The 14,210-nt window shown below is 37.5% G+C and overlaps 1 protein-coding gene across 2 annotated transcripts in view; it reads left to right on the top strand.

Moving 5' to 3' along the window:
• The window catches only part of LOC139942362 (casein kinase I-like), a 65,819-nt gene that overhangs the window by 25,875 nt on the left and 25,734 nt on the right, over positions 1 to 14,210 (top strand). For both annotated transcript variants that reach the window (XM_071939218.1, XM_071939217.1), the window contains exon 4: positions 15 to 84. In XM_071939218.1, coding sequence (XP_071795319.1) covers positions 15 to 84 — 70 coding nt within the window. The remainder of the gene's footprint in view (positions 1 to 14; positions 85 to 14,210) is intronic.

Genomic DNA, 14,210 nt, shown 5'->3' with positions numbered 1-14,210 from the left:
TTTTTTTCTCCCAGGAACCCATGAAGTCAAGAGCACCACAGCTCCATCTAGAGTACAGATTTTACAAGATGCTCGGACAAGCAGGTTTGTTATATATACTACCACAATTCAGATTTATCATCTTACGTTTCACATGAGAAAAAATTGTCATCCAATCTTTCTGGGCAAGTTTCATGTCTCCAGTTAGTCAAGTCTTTGAGTTTGACTCAAGTCTGACTGGATCTCTTAATCAAGTCACCAACGATGTCAACTAATATTTATCTCATTGGCTGAGTTCGGCTGTGTGTTCTTTGCCCGAGTGCGCTGTCCACACGCCCGAACGATGAGAACACAATCAGAGAACAATGCACTCGGAACAAGATCACACACCACTTTTCAGCCGGTATCAAGAACAACACTGTACAAAATGGCGGCACATCATCGTCGATTAGGTGGAAGATATACGAACAGCAATTCTACGTGTTCTTGAGCATCTAAGAACACACCTCCCGAACTCGATCAATGAGTATTTATGAACAATAACTGAGACTGGCTCTGTGGTCCTTGCTCCTGTGTGGTACACAGCTCCCAACTCACCCATAACCCATTCATGTTGATACCACAAAATATCCAATAATTTGTCAGACGGAGATATTCCGTGGAATTATAGTATCTCACTGGGGGTGGGTTTCTCTCACCTGGGAGTGAGACGACACACATACTAAAACCAACATGTGCTCTGGGCCCTTTGATCTAGCACATCCAATTTGTTTTGATCGTGAGGGATTTGTAGGGGGTATGTGTACCCTGTATACTTGATGCTCATAATTGTTACATTGACTCCCAAGCCCAATGACAAGACATTCTTCATCAGGTCTGATACTTCACAGAGGCAACAAGGGTGATTGCATCCATGCCCCCTGGTCATTGCCTTGGCGCCCTTGAAACGCTACTGTATAAATTTACATTTACAATGTCCTCTTAGGGTCCCCTTGACCAAGGAGAAAACCTTGCCCTTTCAAAAATTAAGCATAGAGGCCTATTTCACGTACATGTTACAGCACTGTTTGGGTATTAGGGCAAAATTATATTGTTCTTTTTCCCGGTGCACTAATAACTCCACAACTAGATGTTCACAGTCTTCCATAATAATAGAACACCCAACAAGGCCAAATTTATTGGCACTAAATTGCCAACACAAAAGGTTGGCTAATTTGTCTTAATTTATTCAGGCTTCAACTATTAATGTCGCACATGTATGGTTTACAGCAATTTACTGACACTCTAAAATGGCTACCCAGACAAAATTTGCTTAACAAGACACTTAATCATTAATTGCTTCACTCCACCTAGGAAAATAACTGAGCACTTGAGAGGTCTTAAATGGATAATAAGATGCTAGTGCTGATGAGAGTGCTTTAAGACTGCATGTTGTTTTGATCCCCTGTGGAGTCGGAAAGGTTTCTAAGAATTGTTAATCAATGGCTGTGGATAGAAATAAATTGCGTCTCTGTCAAGAAGCTTATTGTATCATTCATTATCATCCAAAAGAACTTAAAACAAGATAATATATCACAAGATCAAGTTTTTAATATCTCTTGCCTCAAGGAAAGTATAATCTTCATGATATACAGTTCTCTGGGGGGAATGAGAGCCATTTTTTTTTAAATCGCAGTGACATTCAGACGGGATGACTTAAATTGTTTAAGTCAATACAACCTGACCTCTGAATACCTAATTAGAGCTGAGGTGACTTTGAGATTGCTTTTGCATTGCTGGCTTATTAACGTCAAATACTGCATAGGGGAGCTGGAGAGTCAGAGGCAAATATGAAGCAGACTGGCATAATTCAAAATAACTACCATCTGCGAAATCGGAATGCTTTGATGCAGGTTATTAAATTCGACCATGAGTGATAGGCTGATTATCCAATGACATGTATGTCCCATGTAACAGTTAAAGGCAAAGTATACCTTTAGTTTTTAGGAGCATTCGATTGTTTTTATCATATATGTAAAAAGATGTATACTATAAAACATCTGAAAGTTTCATTTCGAAATGTGGTCGCGGTTTTAGAGATAACACCGAAAAACCAGAGCAATAATTTGTATGTCTATGTTGAAAGGAAAATCCCCAATAGGAATACACAATCTGACACTACCAGCAACATTTCTCGATTCAAATTTGGGGCGTAAAAACTGTTATCTTTTCATGTAAAACCACATTACTTCGATACTTTGTAGGCTTCTAACCATGTTGCCATTAATTTTAAGAGTGATTACTAAACATATATATAGAAGAGTTTGCGGTAACACCATGTAATAACAATCTCTAAATGAGTTGGGGTGGTTCTGAAAAGAACCGTTGGGTTAACTCGACGTTTCGATCAGTATGCTCTGATCGTCTTCTGGAGAATACTGAGCATACTGATCGAAACGTCGAGTTAACCCAACGGTTCTTTTCAGAACCACCCCAACTCATTTAGAGATTGTTATTACATGGTGTTACCGCAAACTCTTCTATATCTTATCTCCACCATGCAAAGTTTCAAATCCTACTTACTAAACATATACATTTTTTAAACCTGTGTTAATTGTCCTATTCTGTGTCAGTTTAATTGGAGTAAGACTGACCTACAGTAACCGTATGTTGTTATTTAGATTCTTTTAGTTCCGATTGCAACTGAGCTTTGACATCCCGTGGTCCGCTTCAGGGGAAGTGAGAGATCTGTACTTCCAGCAGAGACCACCACATTTCCCGTTCCTGCTGATCAGAAAAACAAACAGCACAGTTTCTCTGTAAAACATGTCAATATTTTGAAATGCCAAAACTGGTGTTACAAGTTAACTTCTCTGAAGTTGGGGACATTTCCTGATGAGATTCTTTTGCATCCTATTGTTGACATGTCCCCTTTTTTTTAGTTCATCCTTTTTGCATAATGAAAAAAAAAAAAATTGTAATAGATAAATACAATTTCCTGGCTTCTGTTTTGGGCCTTTTTCCACCACTGATGTCTGTTCTTCTATCCTCACCTCAATTTTATGACATGATTATCATAAAATTAAAAATGCAGGGCTCTACATGTTGTTGAAAACATTATTCTCTCCCCAAGGGCACCGTGACATATTGAAGTGCCTCAAGTTAATAACGTCCTTAATCATTAGTTGATCTACATGCATACCTAATGGCCTCAAACGTCTTGTTTCAAGCAAAGTATGAATGCATATATTTAGAGACATTCTTCCAGGCCTGTCCTCCTCGCATACTTAATAAAGACGTATTGCCGCTACACTTTCATCTTAGAAACCAAGGCATTCAAAGAGAGAGTGCATCAATTGGCAATTTCTCTGCTCAAACTGACACCGCTTACCCACAACATCTTCTATTTGGCTTAGAGGCCTTTGCAAGCGACCCAATGTCCAATGCCAGGCGACTCGTGAGGAGGAATAAGTCCGACCTTATTAGAGCTGAGGCTTTCCGAACCCGTCTCATTTGATTATAGCTCTTGCTTCATACGCTGTGCCGCATCATACCCGCCATGTGATTTCTTGATTGGAAGGCTTCTCTCCTTAGGTCTCTCATTCTGGTTTTGACGAGGTTTGTTAGTGTCTGGATTAGCTTGGGGAAATAATAAGTAGTCTTTACTCTTAGAGTAATAGTTTGACATACTGTAGTCTATAATTACTGTACTAACACCCTGTGTGCATTGAACATACATGCATAATGATTGACATCACAGATTTCATCTCTAAAGCCTGGTTCATACCTCCTGTGAATGCGAATGATGTCACATGGCTGTTTTTCAGCAATTTTTTTCACAGGAGTTGAGCACATTTCAACTGTTGCGAATTTGTGATGCAAAATTTGTATCACATTCGCATTCGCAGTAAGTATGAACCAGGCTTTACTTGTTCCTATTCTATAGTAGATTTCTAAAGGGCCACTACAGGTGTTTTTTCGGGGTGGGGGAGGGGGGGTCGGTATTGATACCATTCATGATAGTTGTAACCTTGTCGTATTGATGATGTACAGAAAAGAGCCTGATTTTTTGAGTTTCCTGAGTAGACCTGACAATTGATTATTAACGGTTATTAGCTTCCCCTCATCTCAAAAACTTAATTAGATGCAATGATGGAAGGATTTTATTAATTAGTTTTATTGATAATTATCATAGGTTTTATTTAAACCTGTAGGGGTGTATGGGTGTAGTTTGGACTCGCTGTTTTTATGTTGGACATTGTAACAACATCACAATTGTGTCCATTTCTACATAGATCTATGCTAACTTTTCATCTGCCATCTTGTTTACACTTTATCGGGTAACCAATCATCAAAGCAGTTCAAGTGAGATATGAATAATTTATACCATAATCCTTTACATGTTCATATGTTCATAATCCTGTGTTTTGAACACTCGACTTTGCACGTTAGCAGTTTGTTTGCAACACAGCTGTATAATTGACTTCCCTTAAACTTGTGCATGTTTACAAAGGAGCCTAACTTGAACCCTTGCTCTATGCTTGAACCAATCATAAGGTCAAGCAAGGCCTTTCTTGATTTCCGCTGTGTACATGGTCAGCCAGCCCCCCCCCCCCCCCCCACCACCACCACAAAATGTCAAGGATGTTGCTGAAGACTAATCATTTGAACAATTCAAATTGTTAAAATTGCGCCCTCTGTTGATAACTCATATCTTATGGATTGATTAATAAAGTACTGACATAAAAAACGCTGAATCATGTTGTAACGCCTTGAGCCAAGACTAGCAACACACTGATGCAGTAAACACATGACCGGGTACACAGAAGAGTGAGGAATACTATTAGTGTAATAGGATCATACCTAATAATGTTATCGCCATGCTGTTGATATGGACAGTAAAGGTGGTTTGTTCATTATAGCTCTATGATTGTACAAGCGGAGACACATTATACACCCCCCCCCCACCCACCCGTCTACAACTCATCCCTTCATCAACAACAATCGCATTGCTGCAAGGTACATGATTAACCCTTTGAATGCTAAACTCCTTGAAACGAAGTAGAATATTGTGCTTCAAAATGGATCTCCATTGCAAAACAAATCGGAAGAGGCCTGCCTCAAGTTACTACACTGCAATTTTGCGTAAGCTTTTTTCTGCTACTAGCAATATTTCCCGTCTAAGGTGCCTTTCAACTTATTGTCGAATTTTAAGGCATAAAACCTGCTTCGATATAGTGCAGAACATTTTAGGTACTCATAAACAAGTTCTTTTGTTCTGAAAATATTGGATTCAGTTCAATCTAAACTTTTGTTGTAAATTCCTAAAACATTTAAGTATGCGATTGCCGAAAAAGACTGCTCGTTTTGCCAGAAACTGGATGCAGTCATCTGATCCGAAAGCCTTGTCGATCTTGTTGTCAGCAGCTTCAAGTAATACTCGTCTGTATCTATTGTCTTGTTGTTGGCTTTGTGTTAAACGCTTTACTGATGAAGATGTGTTGTGTGTTTTATCTCTCAGGAGAATTGCTCATGTTTCATGTTTCAATGAGATGGCTGGAGGCATATCCATGAAGTTTTCTCTTACACTCGGACAACAAATTAATATCTGTAACGTTTTTCAGGGGGACATGATGATCTTTGTTCCAGATGTGTAGTTTTCATTTAATATTGGTTTGATTCTTAATAAGAGTTTAAAGCAGAAACAAGGTATAAATTAGAAAGGCAGCTTATTTAAAAGAAATTTTATTTAGATATGACAATGAAATAAGTTACCAGAGCAAGTTTTTGTTTTATTTATTTGTTCCCCCTTGTAAAATATGTTTAACAATTAAAGCCTCAGTGTTTTCTTCAATTTAATTTTTATTTAAAGTCACCTGGAAATATAATTGTTTTTCTTTCAAACATAAGAGTATATGCTTACGAACAATAAAACAATTTTTTTAGTAATTGTTTGTCACGATTTATATGTTTAAAAAATATATAAAGTTGTTTGGGGGGCTGACTCTGCCTACCCCTTTTGTGACGTCAATCGAGGCAGACTTTGCCTGCAATGCGTATGGTAAACACACATGCAAAGTACATGTACGTCCAAGTCGTGAGTTGGTACATTTCAAAAAGTGTTTTTCTGCATTTAGCAGCAATACACCTGGTCGGCATTGCCGGAAAAAATAAAAAACAATTTTTTTTGAAACGTACAAACTCACGACTTGGTCCGTACATGTACTTTGCAATTGTGTTTACTCTACGCATTACAGACAAAGTCTGCCTCGATTGACGTCACGAACAGCGCCCTCTTGGGTCGGAGTCTACTCTTAAATTTGTAAATGACATAAGAACTGATTTTTTAAAACCGTAGTTAACTGTTTATTCACATTCCACTCATCAAAACACATATATATTAGTGACAAAAGCTTTATTTTGAAAAAATACCACTTCCAGGTGACTTTAATTATCTTGCACACAACTGAAATGAGAAAATCAAAGTTAGACATAAATTTCTGTGTTTGATCTTTTCTATCAATTTCCATGCACCAAGATTTAGTTTAGAGTTAAACTCTGCCATAAAGTCACCTAAATTGCAGTGAAAATGTATATTTCAGAATAGCAACTGAGAAGGTTAAAAAATTCAGTCGACCCCCGGCTGGGATTTATTGTCAGATGTAGGAACCCGCAATAACATATATTTCCTGCCATGTGTAGGACCCATCGATCAAATTAGTTCGATCAAGCCATAAGATTGAGAAATTACTGCAGCGAGATGTTTTTTACTGAGAAGCTGCGGTGACTGAACCCTTCTTCTTCAAAAGATCGAAGATGCAATTATTATTATTATGTGCAAAGACAAAATGTCAACCAGTCAAGTACTTGTGCAAACGATCTGCTTCTGACGAGGAATTGTAACTTCATCTTAATTGAGATGGAAACCAACCCAACTGTTTTATTTTCTTCTCTTTATTTATTTTTTACATTATTTTTTGTCAGTGGTTTACTGCAATTTTTGGAGGATGTTTTTAACAGAAATAAAAGAAAGCTACCTGTACCAGTTTTTATCAATTAAAACAAAATTACCTGATAAACCCCTTTTTTATTGATAGTTTATGTTATTTTGTCTTTAACTTCAGAAAAAGAATATCTGTCGGCTCATTGATTTTCATCAAGTACTTTAAGTCCTAGTTACAATGCATTGGCCCTCTGCTTCCCAATTCCATCAACAATCCCATGTTTCCATCATGAATTAAAATTCCTATCAGGGGAAACATTTTTGGAATTGGTCGGAGCCTCAAGAAATTCCTTCTCTTTTTTTGCTCCAACTGTTTATTCCTGACATGATGAAAGCTCTTACAGATTCTTGTGCATAGGATTTCACATTTGCCTCGGCTCAAAACAGGTGTTTTAACCGTTCATATTTTTTACTCCTGGGAAAGGCTGATGACACATTCATTGATAATTCCCATTATCCTGAGGTGAAATCTTGGACACATTAAAGTAAAAAGAAAAGGGATCGGGATAAATAATCTATTACTGCCGCACCCTTTTTTGTTTGTTTAGGAAATTAAAATTGAGTAAATGCTTTTCGTCTCTACCCATGTTTAAATGGTGTGAATTATCATTTGATCTTTTAACACCTCAATAAATGTCCTTAAAAACAAGACAAAAACTTAGAGGAGTTCTTTCCAATATCTCTGTTAAAAAAAAATACCATTGTACCTTTAATGATGTCCACTACTTCTGCCCTTTTATCCACAATTTAAAACAGAGGAAAGAAAGCTTCCTTGGTAAGAAAATATACAGCTCTGTTTTACCGTAAACACATCTTACCCAAATTCCAAATACATGTATATTGATTTAAGCTTTAGCATGGTACAAAATAAAAAAAACTAATCACCTTGTTGTTACAAGTAGTCTGCGCTAACATCAAGAAATTCTTTGAACTTAAAGGAATTGATTACAATCATTATTTGTTCACACCTACAAAAAAAGCTGGCTACAAATAAACAGGAAGTGAGCGACAACGTTGTCGTCGGATTGCCGCGTGGATATTGCCTAGAGACGCTGCTTTCAAATGTTGACATAACTCATGTCTTATGCGTTCGATCCAGCAGAATATATTCAAAAATTCATTGGATTAGAAATCGGAGAATGCCAGTTGCTGCTTCTGTTGTGTACACAGGACAGTGTTAAAGGGGCACTGATTACTTTGTGATTTTTTGTGGTGATTTTATTTTAAACTGTTACTTTCTGCAGGCCTGATACTTCACGGAGGCAATTGCCTCCATACCTCTGGTCTTTGCCTTGGTGCCCTTGAAATGATACAAAATAAGTGTCCTCATACAAGTACATATAGAGTGCTCTTAACCGAGGAGAAAATGCCTTGGTGCCCTTGCCCTTTCAAAAATGAAGCACTAGCTGCTCCTATACTGTTTATTAATGTCAACTGAAATTAGGATTTGTTGTGATATTTGCAAGTCATCACATTAAGATAGAAGTTGGATTTGTAATTGAATAATGTTGAGAATATGGGATTTAATGACACCATATGGACATGGTAGAATTATTGTCCAATCATGCCAATTTCAGTAGTTTTCTGCATTTTTTTCATACAGGGTACTGTGTAGAGCTCTTTTGTTTTGTAAGCTATGTATGACTAGGCATTTTTCCATCCTTGAGCAATAGTACACATGAAACCCTTTGACATACAGTATGTACCGTACAATAACCATTGGTTAATTGGGTTGTTGTTGTAAAAGGGTACCAGGGCCCATAAAGCTGTTTTAAAGCAGAACTTGTTGGTGCTAAGCAATGTTTTGTGCTTACAGGGTTGTGCCAAGGAAGGCTGCCTCACTCCCCTCCCTTTAAAGACACTGGAGACTATTGGTAAATGTCAAAGACCAGTCTTCTCACTTGGTGTATCTTATCATATGCACAAAATAACAAGCCTGTGAAAATTTGAGCTCGATTGGTCGTCGGAGTTGGGAGATCTGATGAAAGAAAAAAACACCCTAGTCACATGAAGTTGTGTGCTTTTAGATGCTTGATTTCGAGACCTCAAAGTTCTAAACTTGAGGTCTCGAAATCAAATTCGTGGAAAATTACTTCTTTCTCAAAAACTATGTCAATTCAGAGAGAGCCGTTTCTCACAATGTTTTATACCATCAACCTCTCCCCATTACTCGTTACCAAGGGAGGTTTTGTGTTGAGTAATTACCAATAGTGTCCACTGCCTTTAATCATTAAAAAAACTAGGCCCAAAGCCGACAATATTGCATAACAAATATCTGCTAAGAAAAAAACTAGCAGGAAACCAGTCAGAAATGGTACATGTGACATGGTATTTTTGGCTGGTAATCCATATCTGTTAGGCAAACCAAAAATTTGTTTGTGCTGAGGTACTTTATGTGCTTAGCTAAGCAGCTCTATGAAATTGGATCCTATATTAAGGTACTTTATGTGCTTATGAAATTGGATCCTATATTGAGGTACTTTATGTGCTTAGCTAAGCAGCTCCATGAAATTGGATCCTATATTGAGGTACTTTATGTGCTTAGCTAAGCAGCTCTATGAAATTGGATCCTATATTGAGGTACTTTATGTGCTTAGCTAAGCAGCTCCATGAAATTGGATCCTATATTGAGGTACTTGATGTGCTTAGCTAAGCAGCTCTATGAAATTGGATCCTATATTGAGGTACTTTATGTGCTTAGCTAAGCAGCTCCATGAAATTGGATCCTATATTGAGGTACTTTATGTGCTTAGCTAAGCAGCTCTATGAAATTGGATCCTATTTTGAGGTACTTTATGTGCTTAGCTAAGCAGCTCTATGAAATTGGATTCAATATTGTCTCATATATGGATTTGTGTATAATAATTAAAACATTCACTACAATGCCACCTTTCCCATTGTACAACCTATTAATAACAAGATCATGTATTTGGACCTATTTTTGGAGAGATCTGTCCAATCAGAGTGAAGGGCATTTGGCTGCATGTATATTTGGGGGGGGGACATCCAATAATGCTGTAATTTTATAAGGAGACTGGTCAAGTCCTTCCATTAAAGCCATTGGACCCTTTCGGTACCCCCCAAAAAAAAAAAGTTCACAGATTTACAAATAATTTACAGGGTTTATAGAAGGTAATGGTGAAAGACTTCTCTTGAAATATTAGTCCATGAAATGCTTTACTTTTTGAGAAAACGGTAAAACAATATAAATTCTCGTTAGCGAGAATTACGGATTTGTTATAAACACATGTCATGACACGGCGAAACGCGCGAAAACAGGAGTGGGCTTTCCCGTTATTTTCTCCCGACTCCGATGTCCGATTGAGCCTAAATTTTCACAGATTTGTTATTTGATATATAAGTTGTGATACACGAAGTGTGGGCCTTGGACAATACTGTTTACCGAAAGGGTCCAATGGCTTTAAACAGTTCCTAATGTCCAAATGCTTACATCTCCTCAAAATATAGGCCTATTCAAAATACTTTATTACCATACTTCATAAAAAGTAAGTTTTTATTGCCATTATTTTTAAGAGCGAATACCAAACGTGTACCTTTAAATTAAAATAAGATCCATGTCATGTGGTGTTCGCATCAAAAGAAAATTACTAATCCGGTACATGTATCGGGTGTGTTCTGAAACACGATTATTTACTATGAAGCAACCAAAACCCTGTCAAAAATGTGGGACAAGATATGTGGGGGGGGGGGGGGGAAATGACCAGATGTGTTTACGGATTGATACAGAGATGGAATAACAAGGGTTTGAATCTAACCTGTACGTTGCATCAGTTATGGTTGGTGGGTCAGGGGATGGGGGGTATCATGGCCTTGAATGCAACAAATCATCCCCATCTTAAATTCACGTAAGGATCTTTCGTGATCAGCCATGTGAGACGCATGTCTCGTAGTTCCCTGTCTCCCCTTGGTGCAAGGTGATGCATGGAGGCGCTGCACCAGCCTAAATGTAATGGGAATGTACATCACTGGCAACAGTTTCATTATGTCTGTTATTTTATTTTTCACCTATTTTTACCAGGTGTTAAAATGTATCTTCTAGAAGTGTTAACATTTGTGTCTAAGAGCTGCTACTCAGAAAACAATGCTTACCTAATGAGCATGCTTAATGAGCATGCTTAGCACCTAATAAATAAGCAGACCACCAGCTAAGAGCAGTGTACATTGCATGATACGTTGGCTGGTTTTCTAATTCTGCTGTTAAAGTAATATTTTTTCTCTTTATAAACATTTTTGTGGCAGTTCTATGAAATTGGGGCATTAGCCTAAATGGACTGTGGACATTTCGTATCCAAGTTTTATTAACATCAAATGATACGGAAATGAAGGTCAAGAGATGTTTGTAGTTTTAGCTCATTTTGTTAAAATATGTGGCAATGATCCTAAGCATAATACCATAATATGACCACCTTAAAGTGCATTTCTGTTTTCTAATTTTCATGTTGTGTGTGCTCATATGAGTCTATCTAATAATAATATCGAAGTCTTATACAGTGAGTAGGGATTCATGTCATGGCCAAAAAACTTGATCTAAGCCGTGACACTTGTGTCCTATAAGCAAGACACTTGACCATTGCTTCGTCCTTCGGATGGGACGTAAAGCCGTTGGTCACATGTGTTGTGTAACGCATGTTAAAGAACCCAGTGCACTTATTCGAAAAGAGAAGGGGTTCGCCCCGGTGTTCCTGGCTGTGGCTGCTTAATGCGCCGTAGCACCTTGTAAACCCTTATAAGGTGCTAACTTATTGGGTCTCAAAATTCATCACTGCAATAACCTATCTTTCTGAAAGTTTGTGTATACTCAGCGCCTTGAATACCTTGTTTGGTAGATATGTGCGCTATATATAAGACTTCGATATTATTATGAGTCTATCTGTTCACAATGGGGCGTGCATGTGTTTGTACAGTTCATCCATCATCATCGTTTGATTTTATACATGAAAGTAGATGCGACCAGGCAGTTTACTACAACAGCAGGACACTTGTCAAAAAATTAGTCATGAACAATGTGGTGACTTGTCAACCCTTTTGGTATTAATTGTTATGATCACTCAAGTGTCTGATGATAATAGAGGGGTTCAATGGTTTACATATTATAGAAAGCCAGGGGGGGGGGAGAAGAGGAAATAATTAGACTTGCTTCAGTCTTGATATCTAATAGTCTGATGATTGAACTACAGGGACCAATTATTGTGTGTAGGTCATGAACAAGGTGGTGACTTGTCAACCCTTTTTTCGTATTAATTGTTATGATCACTCAAGTGTCTGATGATAATAGAGGGGTTCAATAGTTTACATATTATAGTAAGCCGGGGGGGGGGGGGGGGGGAAGAGGAAATAATTAGACTTGCTTCAGTCTTGATATCTAATAGTCTGATGATTGAACTACAGGGACCAATTATTGTGTGTAGGTCATGGACAAGGTGGTGACTTGTCAACCCTTTTTTCGTATTAATTGTTATGATCACTCAAGTGTCTGATGATAATAGAGGGGTTCAATAGTTTACATATTATAGAAAGCCGGGGGGGGGGGGGGGGGGGGGGGAGAAGAGGAAATAATTAGACTTGCTTCAGTCTTGATATCTAATAGTCTGATGATTGAACTACAGGGACCAAATATTGTGAGTACTAGGTCGTTTTTGAAACCATCGGGTAGCCCTTTACTTTTATTTTGAATTACAACAAAATCGTCTTCACATCAAACCAAAATGCTGATGTTTTTCAAGGAATACTTCACTCAATACTAAACAAACCTGACACTTGATAACAAATCTTAACATTTGTTTTATGAAAGGGATAGATTCTGTACTGGCCCCATCAATTTATGGGAAATCGTTGTGAAATATTCTTACATCACAGAATCAAAGGTCAATGGTTCCCCTGAGCAGGTCCTCTCACTATTTACATTGGGTTTGATGCAGATGTTTGCCCCAAGGAACTGAGACTATTGGCGCCAAAAAACTATAAGAATAGTGACGCATCTTTTCATCATTTCTGCTTTCAAAGTACATTTTGTACACTACAGGAAAACATTAATAGGCTGTTTGTAGAATATCTGAAAAATGTATACATGAAAAACCAGCCTGTTGAAGAAGAGGAAATTAAATTTAAAACAGGTTTTTTGTCGTCAGGGTCACTTAGTTTGAAGCTGCTTTGTCTATCTTTGCGCTCAAGATGTCTTGAAAGAAATTAAGCAGGCAATAGTCTCACTGTTGAGAGGGCAAGGACATTTTCATTTTGCAAAGGGTAATTCCTTTGGAGAATCTTATGGGAAACTCTTAAAGGGGCACCGAGGCCAAGACAAGGGGCAATATCACTGGTAATTCCTGATAATCTGACTTTAAAAGGTAGAAAAATACAGCTCTTATTAACTAAGTTTCAAATTTATGATAATGAAGAGTCTGTAAACCTCTATTGAAATGTAACATCTTGGTATTTCAGATGATTTCATTTTTCAAGAAGAGTTTCACCGCCTTTTCAAGATTTGTCATTTGTGTTCAGTCTTGCTCCTGGCCAAGAAGAAATTCTTTAATTAGTTCGATATGAATAGCAATTAGTCATAGTGCCGTTGATTCTGATGATCGTAATACGATCATTACAATTGTCAAGGAATCCGAGATAGATGACTTATGTTACATCCTGTGCTGAACCAGCGCAAGCTTTTGTTGCAATTAGGTCAGACAGGAAAGGTCACACCGCCGTGATACGAGTAGCCCAACAAAGCCTATAAAGACCGCATGCACGCTGGGATTGGAATCCTCCCGTGAATCTGATATTATTATGTAAATGAATATACACCGAGTTCCACCCGAAAGTGGAAAATTTAAAAAAGCAGCTCAGTGTTAAAATGTGGATGAGTGCTTTTTGTGAGCTAAGATTTCTATTTCATTGTGATTTATTCACATAATTGTATCGATCTTTCCAAGAAATTACTCTGAGGTGTGTTTATCTTGCAATATTTTGAAAACTTGTTTACCTGACATTGAAGGAGAGTCTATGTGGTATGTTTTTATAAATTGTTTTCCCTGTATTTTCTTTTTTTTCTCTCTTCTCAACCTGTTACAGGTTGAAATTTTACATACTGAAACAAGAGTTCCTAAATATGGGGTATTTTTTCCTGGAGAAAAAAAAATAAAATTAATTTTTCAAGATGTTTCTCTTCCAAATACAATTTTTTTACATACTGTTTGTGATGTTTTTATTTATTTGAAAAGAGTAGCAAAAAATACAC

The sequence above is a fragment of the Asterias amurensis genome, chromosome 9, assembly GCF_032118995.1.
Source record: "Asterias amurensis chromosome 9, ASM3211899v1".
Lineage (NCBI taxonomy): Eukaryota > Metazoa > Echinodermata > Asteroidea > Forcipulatida > Asteriidae > Asterias > Asterias amurensis.
The sequence above is the reverse complement of the archived record's forward strand: the minus strand, read 5'-3'. Positions and strand labels throughout refer to the sequence as shown.